We start from the raw sequence: 25,175 nt of genomic DNA, 5'->3' as shown, positions 1-25,175 counted from the left end.
AGGTCAACAACATTTCAAACGATTTGTTCCGAAGAATCAAAATGAATGGATTCATAAGATTTGGCTGGAAGCTTTGGAAAAGAAATAACAAAGTTTCAGAAGGAAAATAACCTTGACCTTCTTACAAGGTCACAGGGGAAAATATGTCAAACACTTCAAACAACTTCTGAAGAAGAATAAAAAAGCATAGAATCATATAACAATATTTTGCTGGTAGTTTCAACTGATGAGTTGACAAAGTTAGCGAGTGAAATATGTGTAGTGATCGATACTCGGATGATGGACAGGCCAGGTGACGCCCCATCTATATCGAGTAGTGAATATGCATATTTTGAACTCCTAGTACAGGGTTACGTGATATGCGACACCACAGTGGCACAACTTATCCGATATCCCGTTCATTACGTGTCCTGGAGACACATATATTACAGGTCTAACTTTATACTGTAATTATACGTCTCGGCATGTACCCATCCTGAAACGCCCTTAACATATTTAATCACAAGTGATGACAGCAACCAATATATGTTGTATGGATAAAACCATAATTATTTGTTGAGATGTAAAAACTTAATTTTAAACCGTTATTGAATGGAGTAGGCAAATAGTGCCTTAAAACGGGACTCTTTTTCATATATTTCTATACACATTAGAGAGAAAAATATTTCCTTATTCCAAACAAATAGACTTGCATGTTACTGATTATAAGTGAAATGAAACAAAAATTCATGAAATTGGGAAGGTCCATTTACATTTTCGTATCCCGATTTCAGCCGACATCCCGAGAAGCAATATTTGAATGAAACATTTTTTAAACTATCATGTTATTCACATTTGTTTGTGACAGAGACAGTTTGATTGACACTAGACATAAATTGGTGGTTAACGTATACATGTGGGTATACATACTTTTCATGTGATCTACGTGTTCGCGATTATGACAAAACCAAATTGAAAGAAAGTATATGTGTTCCATGTCTACATGCTCTAATACTACGTCCAACTCAGATGCAAAAATTGTTTGGTAAAAACCTGGATGTGTGAATATATATAATCATGTAACGTTAAATGGGGTATACATGTATTAATATATATATATGCAAGTAGGAGGAATACAAGCGATTTGTTAGCAGGCTTCAGAAGATAACATTGCAAATATATGCAACATAATTAAACCGACTCTTATGTAATACCTATTTATTTTGTTATAAATCAAGTAAAATATGGAGGTTTCATTCTGTGTAGCCGCTGTTCTATTTATATATGCGCATCTTATTTACGTTCCTGCCCTATCAGAATTGTCCTCCAATGTCATTTTTTACATAAATAAAATTTGTGTTCGCCCGTCTTCAACTGAAATTTGTTGAGCATTGTATTAAGTACATGTATGTAGTTCATGCCAAGAGAACACTGTCAGACCTGTCCATTGAAAAAAAAACCAGAACTATATAGGAGGTGTTAATCCTGAACCCTAGCTACTCTTATATGTACCAGTGACGTCCCCAACCTGCTACTATGACTGACATCACAAGAAAAAGTGATCGGTTAGCTCATTAAAATTCTCGCCAGTCAGGAGCAGTCGATCGCCATTGGTTGCCTACATCTAAGTAACTGGACACTTCTGAATGCTTGTTGATTGATGATTCGGCATTTATTCAAGTAACATGCTTGTATGAAGGGCTACCAAGTTTGTTCAAATGAATTACCTTGACCTATATTCAGGATCAAGACGACTTGACCTTGCATAAGGCCTAAAATGTTGATATTTGGCCAGTAGCATGCTTGGATGAAGGGCTCTAAAAAGTCTTAAAAATGAAAAACCTTGACCTATATTCGAAGGTCATAGACGTCAAATATGTTTTAAAATTTTTTGATATTTTCTGAAAAACCAAAATGCCAAAAATGTTGATATTTAACTAATAACATGCTTGGATGAAGAGCTATCATGGTTTTTTTATTCGAATCATCTTGACACACTTTCACGGTCACATTTGCTCATAAGTGTATACGCCTTCTCATTAAATATTATACTGTACTACAAATATTTCAATTGCAATCTTTGTCGGCTCAATCCGTTTTCGGTGCTTCAGAAGAGGTTGTTTAAAGTGTTTGACATATTTGTCCCTATAACCATTGTAAGTAGATTGTGGTCAAAGCTGGTGTTAATCTCTGTTCGGCACGTTTTTGTTTACGCGCCTTTCACACTACGACCTCAGATCAGACGAGACTACCCGCTGAATTTAAGCATATCACTAAGCGGAGGAGTCATTTCCTTCTCAAATTTTGTTGGCTCTATCCTAAGCAGCTACCAGCCGAATCTTATGAATCCATGCATTTAAGTGTTGTTAACAAGGTCATTTTCATTTGCATATTTTGCTGAGCTCTATCCCAAAAAGCCATATACTGCTTCGAAGCAGATATATATATACATATATAAATATTTTGATAGGGGATGCCAGGGTTGGGGAGCCCTGGAGTCAGCCCCTGAACAATATGGTGTCCTCATTTGATGTTTTTGACATGTTTGACCACAGTGACCTTGAAAGTAGGTCAATGTCATTTTCATTCGTAAACTTTGTGGAACTCAATCCAAAGAAGATACCAGCCAAATAGTATGACTCTAAACGACTTCATCTGAAGAACTGAAAGGTATAAAGTGTTTGACACATTTGACCCATGTGACCTTGAAAGTAGGTCAAGGTCATTTTCGTTCTCAAAAATCAGCCAAATATGAAGATTCTATACCTTTCGGTTCTTCAGAAGATGTTGTTTGAAAGGTTTGGCAAATTTGACTCCCGAGACCTTGAAAGAACATTAAGGTTATTTTCATTCTCAAGCTTTGTCAGGCTCTTTCCCAGGAACTCACCAGCCAAATATTAAGATTCTGTACCTTTCAGTTCTTCTTCAGAAGTCGTTTGAAGTGTTTGACACATTTGACCCCTGTGACCTAGAAAGTAGGTCAAGGTCATTTTTATTCTCAAACTTTGTTGGACTCTTACCAACAAAGCTTTCAGCCAAATATCATGACTAGAGGCCTGTCCATCCTTCAGAAGAAGTCGTTTAAAGGAAAAGTTGAAGGATGATGACGTACAGACGACAGACACCGCGCCACGACATGAGCTCACTTGTCCTTCGGGCAGGTGAGTTAATAATGTCTAGGGAGGTTATATTTGGTAAGTTGCATGCTGAGATGAAGGGCTGTAAAGTTTGTTCAATGTAATTACCTCGTTCGACTTTCAAAGTCACAAGGGTCAAATGTGTTTAAATCTTTTAACAGGTTCTTTTGAATGATTTGTAGTCATAAATACTGATATTTTGCATATAGCTTTAGTTTAGTCCACTTTTAAGGTTACAAGTTTAAGATTAATACCAGGTGGGTGATGCAGGCCCATTGGGCCTCTTGTTAAGACAATTAACTCATATGACCTTGAATATAGGTGAAGGTCATTCATGTCAACAAAGGTAGTAGCACTCCATCCCAGCATGCTCCTGACTAAATATCATTGCCCTAGGCATTTTGGGTATTCAGAAGTTGTATAAAAGTTTTTAACATATTTGACCTTGTGACCTTGGATATCGGTTAAGATCATTAATTTGAACAAAGATCATCCCAGCATTTACCATCACCCTGGGGCTATTGGTTAATGAGAAGAAGTTGTTTAAAGACAGATCTGGACACTGCGCCAAGGCATAAGATTTAAGGCCCTATGGTTCAGGTGAGCTAAAAAGGCTATTGTACTGTTCAAAAATATAGATTTATTTTGCATGTATTGACGCACAATATACAAATATCCAATATAACAGCTTTACAATTAATATCACTCCCTCACTCCAGATTAATCGATCTCCAATCTTAATAGTAAACTTGCTGTGAATTAATTTGGCTAATTTTCATTCTTCATGATGGTAATAAGTATAAAACAGATCAATAAATAGATATCAACCATGTTGAAGCTGGTTTAAAATTAACATTGTACAACCATAGAAATGATCAACATTTTGATATTGCTTCAGTTCCTGGTAAGATATCCTCGTGCTGAGGTTTATACGTAGTACACTCCTTTTTTTTTACTGTAAACAATACAAATGACTAACAGAATCAGTAATGAAAACCTATTTTGCGATAAGTTACCCCTGAATATATATATCTAACAAAAATGTTTTCTGAAATGTTCAGCTGAATATAGATATTTGTACTATACTACTGTTAAGAAAAACTTCACTTATTAAAAATATTCCAGGTCAATATTGTACATGCATAGTCTATCATGTACAACTAATTGTGATATAATTTAGTAGAATTTTAAAAGTCACAAACACTTCATAACACTGAGAACGACAAAAAGTAGATCATTTATTTGATTCCATGGAGAGACAAAATCACCTCTCTATACATGATCCTGAGCTAGACTGCATCATTTCAACAGTGAGAATGTCATCTTCTGATAATTAGGTCATCATAATCATCAGACAGTTTGTCTCCAAACCATATTTAATAGTTTATTTCTTATATACACACATCAGAAACAAGTTATTTCTTCAAGTAAATGTTCTTAACAGGAAATGGAGTGGAGAGGTTGAACCACACTTGGAAACTACATACATGCCACCCATGTAAGGTGGTACAATAGACTTATTCTTCTCACAAAACCTCATATATTAAGTAAATATCACCACATTTCCACATTTCCACATATAAAATTAATTTTTATTCCTGAAAAATATCCTGCATATGTGTCCATTTATTTGTTGGATGATGGCATCACAGTATAAATGATCTGAGTTCATCAGACAGTCTAATGATGTGTCAACTGTGATTTTGACTCTGTGTAGAAGAAACGGTACAATATCCTTTATATGTAATCTTCACCACGGTGTTCCCTTTTAAGATGAGACTGTGTCCGTTTTGTTTTTGCTGTTGTCTTCACTGTCTTTTTCACTTTTCTCCTTTTCTTTGGCAAAAAACTGCTTTGCAACTTCCTGCAAGTCCTTTTCTTTGAGACCAGAATCAATGTACTGCAAACACAAACATAAAACATGTCATACACACCACGGCTTAATTACTGGAATCAGTCATACACACCACGGCTTAATTACTGGAATCAGTCATACACACCATGGCTTAATTACTGGAATCAGTCATACACACCACAGCTTAATTACTGGAATCAGTCATAGACACCACAGCTTAATTACTGGAATCAGTCATACACACCACGGCTTAATTACTGGAATCAGTCAATACACCACACAGCTTAATTACTGGAATCAGTCATACACACCACAGCTTAATTACTGGAATCAGTCATAGACACCACAGCTTAATTACTGGAATCATATACTGCATGTGAACAACTGCCCATTGTTTCCCTATTCCAACGAAAATAAGACATGCATGGTGACTGCTGATTTACACAGATAAAAACCATAATCTGAAGACATGCATGAATGATTTCCGGATTGCTATGGTAACGCAGTTAGGTTTACTGTTGCCATGTGTGAATTGGTCATTGCTTTACCATCAGGTAACAAGAGGAATTTGGTAATACATGTAGTTACTCTGGCTACCTAACAACTCAAGCTTGTGTTTCACTTATGTACCACAACAAGAAGTATTGGCAACACACTACAAAATATGGCCAGTCAATTAACCCCATCAACACTTTAGACCATAATGGACTCATCCAGATCAATGTATGGTGGAGTCTACCAAAGTAACCTCGGTGTGAAAGGGTTAATACCATCAACACTTAAGACCATAATGGACTCATCCAAATCAGTGCAATGTTGAGTCTACTAAAGTTACATAGGGTTAAAAGGGTTAAAGCACATCTATTACAGTTCTGCTTTCAACATATATAATACAGATAATACATTCCAAGAACACTGATAGTATGAGTAGGCAGTTAATATAATTTAAGATACTTATGTAAGTTATAGAAGTCCTGTACAGCTATTTGTTTTATAGAAGTTCCTGTATGTAGCCTAGGTAAAAACATTTATTGTAATGTTGCGGATCCATTTGTATATGAAGAATTCCAAATACTGGAATATTTCATAAAATAGACATGCATGGACATTTTTAATCAATGCATCATTATGGGAATCAATCCATGAAGCTGGATTACAATTTTGAATGTGACATGTTTGAACTTTAACAATGAGTAAGTGATAGGAACACCTTAATTTCTGCAGACTTATAACATAACTGCAAAATCAGGCACTAAAGCACACTTGGAGGGAGACTTTCACGTACCGGAGTAATTCACAAATCACCTGATTATTGTCATGTATTGTGTTGCATTAGCTGCAAGTTTGGTAAAATAACTAATCATACCACAAACACCAATAGCACAATATTGAATACTGCCATTTACCAAAACGAGTTTAAACTCGGTGTTTTAAAAACGTATTATGAAGTTTCATGTCAAATACTGAACGCGGATTTGGGAAATATGATACAGTTTTACTTGACTTTGCCTTTAATAGTGGGAAACAAATTATGAATGTCTACCAACTGTAGAATGTTTAGGAATATCAAGAAACAAAATAGTTGATGTTCAAATATTGCAGTCGGTGTAAATTAAATCTCAACATCCTTCTTTTTCAGTGCAGTGTTCTTCACTTAAGAAAACACATTATAGCTATCAGGGCCCGTATTCATGAAACTGTTCTCATGTTCAAATTAGAAAACTTGGAGCTCAAACCAACTTTTTGGTAACTGACTTTATTCATGTCAAATGATCAAAAAGTCAAATGTAAACATTGAAAACACTATTTGGCTTTGAGTGTCTTCAAATTATTGACAAAATATTATTTCATTATTAATTGATAAACAGAACAAGAAATTAGGCTTGAGCACAAAATCCATGTTTGAGCATGAGAATGGTTTCATATATGCATGAATACGGGCCCAGATATATCAAACTCGTCTCACCCTGCGTCCTAATTCAGCTTTACGCTTGATGTTCATGGTAAGGATTCCAACAACATCTTCGCCTTTTCTGTAGAACACCACCTTCCTGTTATCACCATCTTCTACGTCCTGTTAACATCAAAGTTCTTAAACATTTAAACATGATCCTATAATATTTGTAATTTAAAGAGTTATCTCCCTCAATTAAAAAAAAAAAATCTACCATAGTCTGACGTCCTTCATCAAGGTAAGGATAATGTCAGAGCTCTGCATAAAAAGGGAAATAGGCACAGATATTACCTGAACTAGCAAATGACTCAGTGTTGACAACGCTGGGAGGTTTCTCTTATACTTTTCAAAAATATGTCAGCAAGTCATTATTACCAAATCCAAATAAGCATGAGTTTACAAGTTGTTAGGGCAGATTTTTTGGAAAAGAGATAGAAGTCACCAAATTTATTTCAACCTTGATACAATAATTGTTATAAATGTATATATATATTGAAATCGTTATACAATTCCCCTTGTTTATGTAGTGTAAATTTATAAAATAGACCTTAACTCATTCACCCCTGAAATTTCATAATGATCTATTCCGTCCTTTGAATTGGAAGAGTTCAAATGTTTCTTCAGGGGTGAAGGAGTGAATACACACACATAACACTTACTTTGATGAGTTCACTAAAGGTGGTACTTTCCAGTTTTGAGTCCACAAGGCCCACTGCCTCCATAAACATATCCCCAATGTCAGACCTAAAATACAAATGTTACTGCTTTAATATCATCATTTATACTATGTACCGACTTACCAGAATGTAGACTGATATATACCGACTTACCCGAATGTAGACTGATATGTACTTACCAGAATGTAGACTGATATGTACTTACCAGAATGTAGACTGATATGTACCAACTTACCAGAATGTAGACTGATATGTACCGAATTACCAGAATGTAGACTGATATGTACCGAATTACCAGAATGTAGACTGATATATAATGTTTACCGACTTACCAGAATGTAGACTGATATGTACCGACTTACAATAATGTAGACTGATATGTACCAACTAACCAGAATGTATACTGATATGTACTTACCAGAATGTATACTGATATGTACTGACTTACCAGAATGTAGACTGATAAGTACCAACTTTCCAGAATGTAGACTGATATGTACCGACTTACCAGAATGTAGACTGATATGTACCGAATTACCAGAATGTAGACTGATATGTACCAAATTACCAGAATGTAGACTGATAAGTACCAACTTACTAGAATGTAGACTGATAAGGATCAACTTACCAGAATGTAGACTGATATGTACTAACAAGAATGTAGACAAATATGTACCGACTTACCAGAATGTTAACTGATATGTACTTACCAGAATGTAGACTGATATGTACTTACCAGAATGTAGACTGATATGTACTTACCAGAATGTAGACTGATATGTACTTACCAGAATGTAGACTGATATGTACTTACCAGAATGTAGACTGATATGTACTTACCAGAATGTAGACTGATATGTACTTACCAGAATGTAGACTGATATGTACTTACCAGAATGTAGACTGATATGTACTTACCAGAATGTAGACTGATATGTACTTACCAGAATGTAGACTGATATGTACTTACCAGAATGTAGACTGATATGTACTTACCAGAATGTAGACTGATATGTACTTACCAGAATGTAGACTGATATGTACTTACCAGAATGTAGACTGATATGTACTTACCAGAATGTAGACTGATATGTACTTACCAGAATGTAGACTGATATGTACTTACCAGAATGTAGACTGATATGTACTTACCAGAATGTAGACTGATATGTACTTACCAGAATGTAGACTGATATGTACTTACCAGAATGTAGACTGATATGTACTTACCAGAATGTAGACTGATATGTACTTACCAGAATGTAGACTGATATGTACTTACCAGAATGTAGACTGATATGTACTTACCAGAATGTAGACTGATATGTACTTACCAGAATGTAGACTGATATGTACTTACCAGAATGTAGACTGATATGTACTTACCAGAATGTAGACTGATATGTACTTACCAGAATGTAGACTGATATGTACTTACCAGAATGTAGACTGATATGTACTTACCAGAATGTAGACTGATATGTACTTACCAGAATGTAGACTGATATGTACTTACCAGAATGTAGACTGATATGTACTTACCAGAATGTAGACTGATATGTACTTACCAGAATGTAGACTGATATGTACTTACCAGAATGTAGACTGATATGTACTTACCAGAATGTAGACTGATATGTACTTACCAGAATGTAGACTGATATGTACTTACCAGAATGTAGACTGATATGTACTTACCAGAATGTAGACTGATATGTACTTACCAGAATGTAGACTGATATGTACTTACCAGAATGTAGACTGATATGTACTTACCAGAATGTAGACTGATATGTACTTACCAGAATGTAGACTGATATGTACTTACCAGAATGTAGACTGATATGTACTTACCAGAATGTAGACTGATATGTACTTACCAGAATGTAGACTGATATGTACTTACCAGAATGTAGACTGATATGTACTTACCAGAATGTAGACTGATATGTACTTACCAGAATGTAGACTGATATGTACTTACCAGAATGTAGACTGATATGTACTTACCAGAATGTAGACTGATATGTACTTACCAGAATGTAGACTGATATGTACTTACCAGAATGTAGACTGATATGTACTTACCAGAATGTAGACTGATATGTACTTACCAGAATGTAGACTGATATGTGTAAGACAGACCTCCTCCTGTCATATTCTGTCCAGCTGTGCGGCCGCTCTGCTCAGCATTGTCGTAATGTTCTATCCGGCGACGACCTAGCCGTCTGTCATAGAAACAGGCAGCATCTCCAGCCTGTGTATAACCAATTCCAAATGTTAGTTAACATCTTTTAGAAGTGTGAATATAAATAACTCCATGCTGATCCATATACAAACTAACGTTTTTGATATTCAATAGTTTCATAATGTTTTGGCAGCTTTTTCACATTTCAGGATATATTGAACTCTACTGAAAGAAAAATTATTTCAATTACATTTGAGAACAGAATAGTATTGGTCTCAGTGTCTTCAAAGAATAGAAAAATTATTCAATACATTTTTTGGAATTACTTGCATTAATTGGCTTGGTAAATAATAAATAATGCATCTGGTCCTTCAATTTTGCCTCAGAGATTATCGATGACTACTTACCACCCAGACATTAGTTCTTGCCTCCAGCTCGGAGTTGACCAGGAAACCACCAAGATTGCTGTCTACCTCCAAACCAGCTGTTGCTGCTAGGTCCACGCTCGGCTCAAGTCCTACCGCTACCACCACCTGATCTGCCTTTAACTGTGGTAACAAAGTAACGCATAATTATATAAAAGTAACATAAAGTAACACATCCCGCAGTAACACACTCTAAATGTAACACAAAATTGCCATGTAACATTACACACTGTATACCCTGATATTTTGTCGCAGTATAACTTGGTTCGTGGTATACCGTATGTTAAAGTAAGTTAACACAAAAAATACCAGTCATAGATATTAACTTTTCTGTTGTACAACCTTGGATAAACCAACCAACCATCCATATTTTTCTAATGATCCAGTAACAGCAAGGACTAATATCAAGTCACATAAACTTTGTCTAATTTTTTATTCAAGAGAAAGTGAAGCGTAAAAAATAAAATGTATATTACAGACTTACCTGAGTATTGTCGCTTAGGTTGAGTACAACTTGGTTGTTCTCAAACCCCACTGAGCAAACCATCCTCTCGGTCAATACCGTCACTCCTTCTGTAAACGGTGAAAAAATAATTGACCGGTCAGAAAAGCATTCTGACCAACAACCCCATTACCTTCCCTTACAATGGTCAGGTCTAATAGAAGTTGGAGAAGTCAAAAATGACTTGATCAGGCCATTAGATAAAGCCATATGGATCAAATCTGGGTAAAATTGACATATTATTGATTTTGGCTGTTTCTTATAAAATCAAGTGAACATGTATACTCATCCTAGGTCCAGCCTCTCTGCCCTGACAGGGGGACTAACTCTTTATTATACTGAATATACTTTGGATCCCATAGTAATGCTTCACACCAAATTCAGTTAAACAAGAGATCCCAGAGGGATTTTGGCACTCATGGCGTGGCCTAATCTTCCCAAAAAATTAAGCATACATTTGACCTTAAGCCTTGAGTTAAAGGTCAGTGATCTCACTGGACTGGTGACCTTACCTGACGTGACATGTGAGGTCAACCATTTACTCAGCTGCTCTGGTAGCACTAATCCAAGGTTGCCTGGAAACAGAGGAAAAGCAACAGTGCATATGTATATATTGGAGTTTAGGCCAAGTTTGACACCTGAAGTATGAGTAATTCATATATTTCTGACATCACTATTCCAATGAATTAAGATTGCCTGAAGAGCCCCAAAATTGGCGAAAGTTATAATGAGACATTGTATTGTAAATCGAATGATATACATTGGAAATATCAATTTACAGTTAAGACAGATAACTTGTATACAACTTGTAGGTTGGGAAAAGGTTTGAGTACACACAGACAAAAATATAAGTATCAACTTCTTACCTTTCTCTGGGAAAACTTGTGTTACAGTTGCGCCAGTTGCATCCTGGGTGGCTGCAATCATAATAGAAAGTAGCTTATTATATTTCAATTTTTTAAGTGGAACAAAATTAATATGAAGTTATCATACACTTCAATTTTTGTGATTTAACGAACGACAGGCATAACTAGAATTGCTGCCAGAATGGCACCCTAATATCCCAATCTTTGTCAAGAACTGTCATAAAAAGGGGAGGTGACTCCAATTTACATACTGGATTCAAATCCCCCTAATGCAAGTGTTAGGTATAACAATTACCATTCAAATTGGTGTATTACTATGGAAGGAGTAGTGCGCAGAAATCTTATTAGTAAAGGGGTATAACTCCATGAATAGGAGAGGCATTTCCAATTCATAAACTTTATTCACATCCCTTACTGTAAGAGTTCTGTGTACCACGTATCATCCAAATTGGTGCAGCACTTTCAAATAAGTAGTGAAAACAACTTTTATCAACAAAAGGACATAACTTCATTAAATCACATCCCTTACTGTGAGAGTTATGTGTACCAAGTTCCATTCAAATTGGTGCAATGTAATATTTTACGAGGAGTAGCGTGAACAATGTAGTGTCTACAGACAGACAGACATAAAACCCTTAGCATATACATGTACTACCTTTAATACTTTGTTGTTGCTGTTATCATTATTATCGTATTTGTTCTAATAATAACACCTCTTCCTCGACTTATGGGGGAAAATACCCTAAAAAGTTATTTTGTTTGGCTATTTACCTTCTGTTCCATTTTTTAGTAACAATGATCTTGACCTCAGCAACTTTTGAAAACTATGTATATTACACAGTAACATATATTAGTGTATTTTGGAGGAGCTGTCATACATGCTGCTAACTACTGTATACCAGGAAACTTTCGCCCCGTCAAAACTTTTGCCCTTCACCGACAGAGTCCTTATTCACCCAGTGTTAAATTTGCCCTACACCGCCGGACAAACTGGACCTCAATCTTCACATACTGTGACAGAGTTAAGCATCAGTGTGGACGAAATAGTGACAAAACATATTCCGTCTTAAACGTAATTTCTTTTTAAACATTCGCCGTCATGTTAAATCCGCCCTCAGATCGAAAGGGGCAAAAGTTAAACTGCGGCGAATGTTTCCCGGTATACAGTATTTGCTTCCTTTTACCTCCACATGTGTACATGCTTGCAAGGATGCTGCAGGAGTGTTAGTATTCTGTTTAGAAGTGAGACTGCTTCAAACGACATGTTTTTTCACGGTGCCACCTCATTTAAATATTACAACACAGACACTAGCACCCATCCCAGACCACTGCTTATTTTACTTCACCTGGGTTATTGGAGAAGTGTGGGTAGAAGAAAAACGCTTCTCAGAAAATTCCATACTACAATAACTTTGGGGATAGAGCCAAGCGATTCAGCCAAATCCATCCTAAACTTACTTCCACTTATTTCTACTCTGAAGGAAAACCACCAGGTTCTGCTTCTGAGAATTTATCTTTGATCTAAAGAGATATTCCCAGTTCCTAACTGCCTACCATTGATGTAAATGTATCTGCTTAGTTGTCGATTGCCTACCTCTGTTCTGAAGAGAAACTGCCAGCTCACTCCCTAGAAATCCTCCCCCTATAACCACAAATGACTTGGCTGATGAGCTTAGATCATACAGCTTTTTGAAGTCATCCACCTGAAAAATAGAAGTCAATTTGGAATGCATTAAAATGAGACATATGGTAATACAAATTCCATATCTGGAAATATTCTACAGTAAAAGATCGAATGAATATTTAAGTTGATGTAATACTATTACAGCGAAACCTGTCTCACCCTGATTGATAAACACCATCAGGATTAATAATGGTGACAGGACTAGTAGGTTAACAAATTACACAGGAAGATATAACATGGATGTCCCCATCAAACATAAAAACATTGAGCAACATGCATACATTATACATAGCAGGACACATGTGCAATCAAAATGGTTTTGCTCAACTGCGATACATATCAGTACGTATTTTCACTGCTAAATCAACAATATCGACAGTTAGAAAAATGACTTTTTATTTGTTTCTGCACATCAATGAATTTATTGTTAAGTTTGGAAATTGGTTTTGTCCAATTTGTTCACTGAACTTGGTGAAAAGATCGTGAAGTAGCCCTTCGTCAAATGTGGTGACGGGTCACAAATACCGTTTGGTATATTTTCGTCAAACATGGTCGCTAAAATGTATCAAATGTGGTCGTTAAACGTAATTTTGGGGCCAGTATTTGGTGGTTGCTGGTCGCATTAGACAGATGATCGCTTAATATAGTTAAATTACATAGTAAAAAGGGTCGGGAGGAATGAAAAGTGGTCGCATAAAACAGATGGTCGCTTGAGCAGATTCAACTGTACCTATAATGATATGGTACATGTCATGCACCAAAAATTTCAAAGTTGATTATATTGTACAGTGGATTGGTTTTATTTTGTTTATCATCCTATTTTAAAACAACTAGGGTAATTGAAGGGCGTGCCTCCATTGATGTTGTGTGCGTATGCCAGAGGCATTTGGTACACAGTACGTGATACTGATGCACAATCACTAGCGTTGTAAAAACATGTACTTTGGGCTGGAGGCCTATAATACTGAATCAATATTAAATTGAAAAACGAGAACCACAGGAGTGGATGTGTCGCCTGCTCAGCGCTTTTATTGAAAAAAGTGTTTTGGCTTGAGTTATCGCATTAACAAGCAAAAATGAACAGCATTAACAATGAACAGCGTTGCTATGTCAAGTGTGATATGCCAAAAGGAAGAAAGTTGTAATTTGACAGAAAAACCCGTAATATATGTTGAACATTATTGCTTTTAGCATTACTGTACAAAATTTGAATGGAATTGATAAAAAAATAAAAAAGTTCTTGCATTTACTACACAATGTTTTTATTTGGCAATAAAAGGGGCATAACTCCACAAAAAACTCGTCGGAGCTAAATTGGTATGCCATATGTGTACCAAGTTTGAGTTCAAGCAACCCCATTGAACTCAAGTTATTGCATGGAAACTTCGCTTAAAACAACACAGACAAAGTAATACCTATATGTATTGAAAAAAATGAAAATAACATGGATGTACAGTGGGATTTTGAGGAAGTCAGGATTATAGAGGCTCCAGGACAGGATAGTTCCAGCTTAAGTTAGACAGGGAACACTGTAAAGAGGTTACTATGTGTAAACTGAAATATCATAACAATGAAGTGGCTTAAAATGGTTTTATTCGACAAGTACAATGTAAAAGTTTGAAGAAATACAGTGTTGGACTCACCGATCGGAATAATGTCACTCGATCCTGAACCTGTTTTGATGCTTCTTTGAATATGGGAAGATTTCTTGGTTTTCCACCTGAAGTAATGAATGTTAGCCTTACTTGACTTCCAACCAAAAAAACTGAATGATTGTCAAACAAGATAACATGCATTTAAGTTGCTTAAAAATGTGTATCTCTAGATCTGTAATTGCATGGTCTCCTTATGTAGTAGAATGTAAAAGAAATCAATATCACATACTTATAATGGAGCCTTACCTAAAACTCTGTGACAGTTACAGGTATTTGTTGTACCTATGCAAGCCTCAACACATCCTCTGTCACACCTGTACTTACCAAGAACATGTACCAGTTAACATAATACAGCATGTATTATACCTGTACTCACCTGTAGCAATAAGACATTTGTCAAAGCCGATTTCTTTTCCACATTCCAGATACACCTTTCTTTTATCTGCATCTAGTTTTGTTACCTGTATAACACAAAATTCAGAGTTGTGTTCAAATTTAGGATAATAGCAATATTAATACAATGACATGTACATCTCCGATACTCCAGGGGTTATGCTGCTCACTTGCTCTATGAACATCTTGAATATACACAGACAAATTTTGTTCATGTGAACTTCATGTGAATCTCATTTCACATGAAATTCACGTTAAATTTGATTCACGTGAATTTCACATGAATTTCACATCAAATTTTTCACGTGAATTTCACGAATAAGCTCGTTTCAGGTGAAATTCACATGAAAAATTTCATGTGAACCAATTTTGCCTGTTTATGTCATTACAAAATGGAAGGCTAGGTGTGCGCCACCTTGTAAATGAGACAAGAAGACTAACTTGATCCTTTGATAAACATAAAAAGAATATCCTTATCGCATAACGGTAAAATTGACTGGCTTTGGGGTTGGGCGTGCTCCTCTGTAATCTTAAAAGGACAGGTATCAGCCTAGCACTTGGTCAGTTTAATATACCCGAGACCAATCAAATAGCTAGCCGCCTGCCTTCAAGTTTGCTATGACATGTTACAGGGGTGCAGAGACCATTAGCGAACATAACCCCTTGAGTATCGAGGATTATAGTGATAGTACTCCCTAAACGTGACATCGGGAAAGGTCTCAAAATGCATACGGTGTCTGAATTCTCAGGTCCCTGTGATCCATATTTCTAATAATTGACATCTGTACATAGAACTTCTTACTTTGTATAGATCAGAGATATGCAACTTATATTTCCCCTTTCAAGTTTATAAAGGAGGCTAGATTGGTAGACTTTCGATCAGAAAAATCAAAGTTCATACTCTTACATCACAATTCAAGTCCAATACAATAGTAACAATGTCACCTGCCAGTGAAGGTTTTGACTCGGATTTATCAACAGTAATTTTGCACGGTTTCGTGTCACTTGCATTCCCTTGATGCCTTTTCATTGGTCAATATATGCTTACTGATATATGACACAGAACTTCTTGACAGCCTGATAACAATTCTGATTGATTGAATGTAAGCATGTGTCTTCAATTAGCGAGTGGTTCAATGTTGAAAATGAGATATTTTGTAATGAGGGTGATGCTCTCTTTATACAAGTACATTGTCAAAAGCTATCGTTTTATCAATGTCCAATCATGATATGAAAACAAAACCAATAAGATCCTGTAGGAAAAAATATACCTACATTTTGGCCACCTAGAACACAAACACCTCCATTTTCATTTTCCAAAAGCTCCTCAGCGGAGAAGTAGTAACTGTCAGACTCGTAGTAAATACTGCAACATAACAAACAGTTACTGGTCTCATGAAATAAGATCTCAAACATGTACTGATTTCAAATCCCACATCCTTGTTCCCCCTTACCTCTCATAGATGTGACACAAACCTATCCCCTAATCCCTCACTGTTTTGATACATCCCTACCCACAACCGCTCAATGATGCGATATATCTCTATCCCCTTACCAGCTAACCTGTCTATGAAATGATGTAACCCTACACTGATATGATACATCCCTACCCCCTTACCATCCATCCTTCAATGATATACCATAACCCTACCCCTTGCCCCCTTGCTGATTTGATACATCCCTACCCCCAACTCCTCAATGGTATGATATATCCCTATCCCCTTATCTGCTAACCTATCAATGAAATGACATAACCCTACCCCTTCCCCCTTATTGATATGATACATCCCTACCCCCTTACCCTTAACCCCTCAATGATGTGGCATAATCCTGCCCCTACCCCCCTTACTGATATGATACATCCCTACCCCCTTACCCTTAACCCCTCAATGAAGTGGCATAATCCTGCCCCTGCCCCCCTTACTGATATGATACGTCCCTACCCTCTAAACCCTCAATGATATGGCAGTACCCTACCCTTTCCTGATATGATACATCCCTACCCGTACCGCTCAATGATATGATATAAGCCTTCCCCCTCCCCCATAATGATATGATATATCCCTACCCCATACTGATATGCTATATCCCTACCCCATACTGATATGATATAACCCTTCCCCCTACCCCATAGTTATATGCTATATCCCTACCCCATACTGATACGATATAAGCCTTCCCCCTCCCCCATACTGATATGATATCTCCCTACCCCATACTGATATGATATAAACCTTCCCCCTCGCCCATACTGATATGATATATCCCTACCCCATAGTGATATGATATAAGCCTTCCCCCTCCCCCATAATGATATGATATAAGCCTTCCCCCTCCCCCATAATGATATGATATAAGCCTTCCCCCTCCCCATACTGATATGATATAAGCCTTCCCCCTCCCCAATACTGATATGATATATCCCTAATCCACCCTGATATGATATAAGCCTTTCCCATAATGATATGATATATCCCTACCCCATACTGATATGATATAACCCTTCCCCCTACCCCATAGTTATATGCTATATCCCTACCCCATACTGATACGATATAAGCCTTCTCCCCCTCCCCCATACTGATATAATATACCCCTACACCTCCCCCATACTGATATGATATAGCCCTACCCGTACCGCTCAATGATATGATATAAGCCTTCCCCCTCCCCCAGACTGATATGATATATCCCTACCCCATACTGATATGCTATATACCTACCCCATACTGATATGATATATCCCTACCCGTACCGCTCAATGATATGATATAAGCCTTCCCCCTCCCCCATAATGATATGATATAAGCCTTCCCCCTCCCCCATAATGATATGATATATCCCTACCCCATACTGATATGATATAAGCCTTCCCCATACTGATATGATATATCCCTACCCCATACTGATATGCTATATCCCTACCCCATACTGATATGATATATCCCTACCCCATACTGATATGATATATCCCTACCCCCCCCTGATATGATATAAGCCTTCCCCCTCCCCCATACTGATATGATATATCCCTACCCCTGCCCCTAACTGATATGATATGTCCCTACCCTCTAAACCCTCAATGGTACGACATAACCCTACCCCCTGCTCCCTTACCTCCGTGATCCAACAGGGTGCTCTGATTCCATCCACTTACTCATCTTCTCTGGTGCAAGGTACCATAAGTATTTTGACAGGTATGGACGACTATATGGTATATGCTTTTCCTTTCCAATGAGCCAAACCTATACAACAACCATCATAACATTAGAAAATGATAAGGATCTGATCAAAATCATTCACAGAACTCAAGCTGAAGGTTTTATAATATTAAAGTGGTAAGGACTAGACAAAGAGTGACTGGTCAGATGTATGTCTTACCCAACGAGCAATTGTACAACATACATATACTCCAGCTTCTATTTTCATGGAAATAAAGCTAAACAAAAAGTCCAACTAAAGAAAAAGAGTTAAATGCAAAATCTAACTACGTAATCGAAGCACAACATAGGTCGCAGTGAACCTTGTGATGTCGCTAAAGTACTCCTCGGGATTTATCCACAAACAAACTTTGTTGAATTTTGGATTTCCAGTATAAGAGTAATCCGTCATTCTAAGAATTACTTGCTTGTAAAATTTGGCAGTTGTAGTTGACAGGGTATGATAGATTACAAGGAAAAAGTGATGAACAATAACCGGTTGTACCAGTGGGGGACTAGCTATCAAACACATTGCTTATATTTAATTTTGTATGCATGATATATATATGACTTTATATTGTCTCAGAGACTGTCACTTTTATTCCTTGAAAGTATAAGAATGTGCATTTAAGCTGAACACTTAACGTTCCTTACATTCAAGAGTAGCTTTGAGCCCAACACTGCGGTTCCCTGAACTAACTATCAAAATCAAAAGACTAAGAGACATATTTTAGTCAATGTTCCAACACACCCTTTTTCTCTCTTTACAGTCAAAATCTGCCAGGTAGCTAAAACCACACTTTTGTTTCCTCGTCTCAGTATCAAACTCTGACTGCGGATGCGAGTCTAGCACTTCTCTTTCTTTACCTTATAACATTAAAGTCCACAACTCCTGTCTCCTTACCTTTTGTTTCAACAAATTGTATTGGACAAAAAATTGCACAATTGAATATGACAAAAGGCTTAGCCTATATAAGTCTTCTCCTATCCAGTATTAATTGACCTTACCTTGGCCTTAGGGTCTCTAGCCTTGATTTCCTGATAGGCAGTAAAGGCAGTGGTGCCAGCCCCAATGATGAGATACTGAGCATGGTCTGGTAAGAAAGGTGGTGGCACTGGTTTTTCAGGTTTTTTAGGTTCCACAGGTGGTTTAGACTCTGATGGTATAATACATTTTATATTATAGACAAAAGTTATACCAATATTGTCACAGGAGCAGAAAAATGCACAGCCAGACTGGGGTTTGAACCCGGGCGCTCTACTAATTGAGCTAACTGGTTGCTGACGATCGACCTAGTCCAGTTTCGCTACATTACATCTATATAGATAAGGTTGTCATAGTTACTGTACAGATACGACAGTAGCATCTGCCTAGTGTTAGTAAGACACTAGAGTCAAATTCTCATCTACGTTGATGTTAAATGCATTCCGGCACTCCTTTATATATATTACTTGTACATGTATATCCAAGAGCATCAGAGATCCGAAAGTTGTGCAAGAAGGCCTTTTAAGTAAACCCTATGTAAAATTTCAAATGACGGAAAAAGTAAGGTACTAATCACATCAGAGCTGTATGTGTTTTGAATATATATATATATGGTAGAATAAGCACCTGGGAGTGGTTATAAAAAAAATAAAAAGACCAAAAACTCATATAAAAAAAAACGCAAAATATGTTGAGTATCAGAATTATTCAAGATTTGTAGATACGTAGATTCATAAGCAGTATTATGAAAATCCTATAAACAGATCTTCTAAATGCCTATTCCTCTTAATGAATAACATCATGCACCATGCATTTATATAAATCAGTAAAAATGTAATTTAAAGTTAATGTGACACAATTTATCTGTTAAAATACAATACTTATATATATAAAAGTTAACATGCATGTACAAGCATGGAACTTTTTAAGGATCAGGTTTAAAAAGTTGAAAAAAATCTTTCCAGTCATAACATTATAACCCTATCTAGCTAACATTTTCGATAAACGGGACGTGTAGTTTTTTTGACAAAATTGAATGACATGTTTACTGTATTAATTAAAATTAAATAGATAGATAGTAAATTTCCTTGCATGTACCTTGATTTTTGTTTTACTAAACTCTGTAGGTGTTTTGTGAAATCCCAAACTACAAACAGATCATTCCCTCATTCACAAGAATCAAAGTGTCGTAGAGACGATTTAAATTTTAAGCAACATCAACAAATTTCTTCACAGAAAATAAAAGATGAAAAGATGATGTGCACTCAGGTTGCCTTGCATTCTGACAGGAAATGTGTTAAAATCCCTCCAATCTAAATCGACATGACATATTAAATCAATTTAACAATAATGGTGGGGCCAAATGAGACTTTTGAAAGAGTCATCTGGCTGTGTAGTGACATGTCACTAAAACATGAAGGTAACAGAATACTTTACTACGTAATGTAGCAGGATTGATACATATTTCTAAACATATGAACAAAATATTTGTTGAAGTGTGCTAAAATGGGAAAAGTGCACTGTTTTCCTTGTCGCTACTGGGGAAAAGAACATGTTTAAAACATGATTAGAAATATCAGTCTCGAGTTCAAACCAAATTGCATGTTCTTATCACCAATAGAGCAACTGAAAACGACGGTATTTTCCGGTACAAAGACATACAGAAAACACAACAAATTTGCATTTTACTATTCATATTACTATCACAATCAACCCTAGTGTCATACAGTTAACTGCTGGAGACCAAGGTGCTAATATAGAACAAAATAGCATCTTTACCACATTGCGTATCTAAAAGTAACAAAACTATAAAACAGAAAGAAATGATTTACCCATTATGAAAAGTACACGTACAAGTAACTCATTTCTATTCAATTCTTTAAAGAAAATTAGATAAGTGTCAAGTGCATGTAACAATCTACAAAGATTTATAATTGCCTTATGTATATATAATAATATACAACATTTGATAAAGCGCCCTATCTAGCTAGAACAAGCCACTCTAAAGTGCTTTACAGTACATAGATATACAATTAATACAATAAGCATATACCGTAAAAACCCATGTAATTTGCGCACTTTTTTTTCAGAAATTTAATACCCAAAGGGGGGGGTGCGTAAAATACACAGGTATAGAAAATTTCAAGTTAGCAGGTACGCAAATTACATGGGTTTTTACGGTACACATATGTACATTAATAAATAAAAATTTGAGGAATTGACAGAAGCTGACTTATACAGCGCTTAGCTACTAGTCCTATTCCAGCTGGCTAATATATCCCTATGTGTGTATGCCTGCGTGTGTGCTGGAGATGTATTGTGTTCTGTTTGTAGTGGGACCGTGCTTTCAACAGCATCATCTATAGTGCCACCTCACTTGAATGCTACAGCACAGATACCGCAACACCCACCCCAGACCAATTTATACTCCACCTGGGTTGTTGGAGTTGTGTGGGCAGGAGAAAAACACTTTCTCTGAATATCCATGCAGATTTAAAGACGACTTCAGGGATCGAACCCTGGCCGCCTGTGTGAAAGGCCTAAGTGTTAACTACTCGACCAACCGGCCCGGCCCATAAAACATGACTGAATAGTTACAAACCCAAGTAAAGGATCAAATATGTATATAGAAAGACAATGATGTTTTATGAAAACTGATATTACTGAAATGTAACTTCAAGCAATTTGGTAAGTCAAATAATTGTGCTCAGACTCATTTCTTTCCATCACAAAAAAGAAAAAACATGTATAATACCTTTACTGGTTTTAGTAGGTTTGGAACTTTCCAACGTTCTTCGCGTGTAGAAAACCTGTTGAGAAATAAAAAAAAAAAAATCCATAAGGATAGTAGCCTTGTACACAATGTATTAAAAAGGAAACATTTTGAGAAATAAGTTCTTTCCACATGAACAAATTTTCCCAAATTGTGTGTACAGGAAGTATGCCTGTCGAGAATTTTTCTAAACACTGTATGTGAAAAGATTGCTGTAGAATTTGGGGATTTTTTTTCTTTTCCAAAAGGATATCTAGTTTCTTGTTTTAACTGAATCCAGTATAATGGAAATCATTCAGTGACATTTTGTTCAAGAGTGATCTATCTCCCTCTAATACAATCCCTCATTCTCTCTAAAAGCAGGGCTTTCATTTGAACCATGAAATTTAGCACTTTCAGAAGTTAAGTAGAATTTTCCCAAAGCGACACCTTGTGTCCCCTACATTAGTATTTTATTTTTTGTGTTTGATTTCCTTATAAATGATCACCAGTTTTCCCATCCTCGATACTCCAGTGGTAAAGCTCTGTTTTGTTTCCTCCAATCATGGAATATGGCATGACCAAATTGAAGGCTCTGTGTGCGCCACTTTGTGGATGAGATGAAAAGACTAGTTTGTTCCTTTGATGTGCATCAAAGCATCTTTTTGATTGTGAAACGCTAAAATTGACTGACTTTGCAGTCAGGTGTCACTCCTCTGTAATCTTCAAAGGACAGGTATCAGCCTAGCAATCGGTCAGAATTTATTATCCATGCTCAATCAAATAGCTAGCCGCTTGCGTTCAATTTTGCTATGATATATTCTAGGGGTGCAAAGAGCAAAGATGAGCATACACCCTTGGAGTACTTAGGATGCAGTTTTCCCCAAAGTTATCACTCCTAAAATGACCTCCCTTTCCTTTCTCTTCTAAAATGATAAAACCCCTCATTTAAAGCAATCACACCATTCCTCCTTTCAACAGTCCATTTGATCAGTCCCTTATATCATATACAATACAAAACATTGCCAATACATCTTTATACTTACCCCAAATGCTGTGAAACCTATGACCACACCAACAGCAGCTATATTAACAGTTTTTTCGGATATGTTTTTAAGTGGTCCTGGAGAACTTGACATCCACCTACTAGGAAGCAGGCATAGCTGTACTTTTCCTGGCAACACAAAAAACAAATATATATATTTAACTTCCTGTGAATAGTAAGGTTGTTCATGACTGCATTTCATTATTTCCATATGCCACTATCTTATTTATATAAAAAAAAAATATGAGAATAACCAGAAGAGGTAAAACTGTTAGTCTGACTTAGAAACTGAACCACATCAAATTAAATGACATATTTTTGCTTTTTTTTTTAGTTTCTTGTCTGATAAGCCAATGTCTGACTGACTGATAATTTAAAATCTCATGTTTGTACAACTTGTTTTCTTTTTTTATTTCTCTGACCAATGTCGAATTATTGTAACACTGACTTTATTCTCCATATATGATGGGGAGGAGAATACCGGTTGTCCAGTACAGAAGACAAGTTAGCTCTGTTTTCTCTGACCCTGACACCAGATCTAGACTTAGACATTTTGATAGATAGATGGCCCACATGTACACCAGCCAGACATCTATCTGTCAAAATGTCTAAGTCTTGTGTCAGGGTCAGAGGAAACTTACTCGAGCTGGTTAGTATGGAATTTTCTGAATTGTTCTGTATACTACACTTCAAGAAGTGCATGGATAACATAATGCAATAAGCCATTGTTTTGCAAAAAATCAAACATCAAAATTAATCATTCGTTTGTGCAGATAATTACGTATTGATTTAATTATAATAGTTTTAATTATTATTTTTGACTTTTACTTACAGAAATGAAATACATTTCACTTTATTCTCCATTTCAGTGATAGATTATTATTACTACACTCACTTGCCCAAATGAAGGTTTTGGGATTGTAAATCATCAATCACAGTACCCAACCTGTTTTTAACCTATCGGCTGACCATATCACAGATACTAGCCTCGTCTGTCAATACACGTATGATTATATTATAGGTGTATTGACAGACGAGGCTAGTACCTTCTCTTCCAGAACTTTATGTATGCGTCCTATCAGAAGGTATGACCTTCCATGGCACTCGTGCACTTTACAATAAATATCGTCTTACTTTGTCTACTAATGTTAGACTTTCTCGGTATGGTTGAGAATGTTCTGGAGAACGTGCAAGCCCCACGTAGGGGACATGTCACAATTCGATTCATGATGTAAGACAGTGTCGCAGACGTAGTGTTGGCACTGTTCAACGTGCTTTATCGCCCGGCGAAAAGGCAAATAAAAGAGTTCCACAAAGGGAAGTAACTTATATTATTAGTAGGTTGCACACTGACTTAGATAAATTCGACTAATGAAAATATGCAAATTTTGTAAAAATGACGACATGCAGTTCGTTGTCACTCATTTATGCATGAAAAAGGATAACTGCAACACTAACAATACTTATACATATATAACTCCAATTAGTAATAATTTAAACGAAAAGTTTATTTTCTCCGTTAACATTTTATTGCCATATCTAGAAATTTAGAAGTAATCAAAGATTGGGTAGATCAGTTTGGTACAACATTATCAACGCCTTCTCCTGTAATGATTATAATATATATGAGGTGATAGCATTAAGGCAACTACACATACAAAGCTAAAATATTCGATAATTATTTAAACTGTAAACCTGTTGGTTGCCTTTATACAAATTTGAACTATTCAATCTAAAATGTTCACATTATTGTCCAACGGTAGATCTGTGTCTCCCTAAAGCAGAATATCACTGTCAATATCGTGATTAGTAACTTGTACATTTGCATTCATTAATATAGTTCTATAATCTTTGAATGTGATGATATTGACAAAAATG

General features: G+C 36.3%; 1 protein-coding gene across 1 annotated transcript; it reads right to left on the bottom strand.

Annotated features, from left to right (window-relative positions):
- Window positions 1-3,736: 3,736 nt before the first annotated feature.
- On the bottom strand, window positions 3,737-24,598 carry LOC110454837 (apoptosis-inducing factor 1, mitochondrial-like). Its single transcript, XM_021504571.1, has 17 exons — window positions 24,432-24,598; window positions 23,299-23,426; window positions 22,256-22,310; window positions 19,524-19,672; window positions 18,433-18,560; window positions 16,591-16,681; window positions 15,299-15,383; window positions 14,911-14,987; window positions 13,178-13,286; window positions 11,584-11,634; window positions 11,230-11,292; window positions 10,700-10,788; window positions 10,198-10,338; window positions 9,717-9,859; window positions 7,585-7,669; window positions 6,938-7,045; window positions 3,737-5,016 (listed from the first exon to the last, which is right to left on the bottom strand). Exons 1-17 carry the CDS (start codon window positions 24,523-24,525, stop codon window positions 4,885-4,887), a joined length of 1,728 nt encoding a protein of 575 aa, XP_021360246.1. The 5' UTR covers window positions 24,526-24,598; the 3' UTR covers window positions 3,737-4,884.
- Between the last annotated feature and the right edge of the window lie 577 nt (window positions 24,599-25,175).

Source organism: Mizuhopecten yessoensis, unplaced genomic scaffold (genome assembly GCF_002113885.1).
Source record: "Mizuhopecten yessoensis strain PY_sf001 unplaced genomic scaffold, ASM211388v2 scaffold8071, whole genome shotgun sequence".
Taxonomy (NCBI): Eukaryota; Metazoa; Mollusca; class Bivalvia; order Pectinida; family Pectinidae; genus Mizuhopecten; species Mizuhopecten yessoensis.
This window is presented reverse-complemented; position numbering and strand designations above follow the sequence as displayed.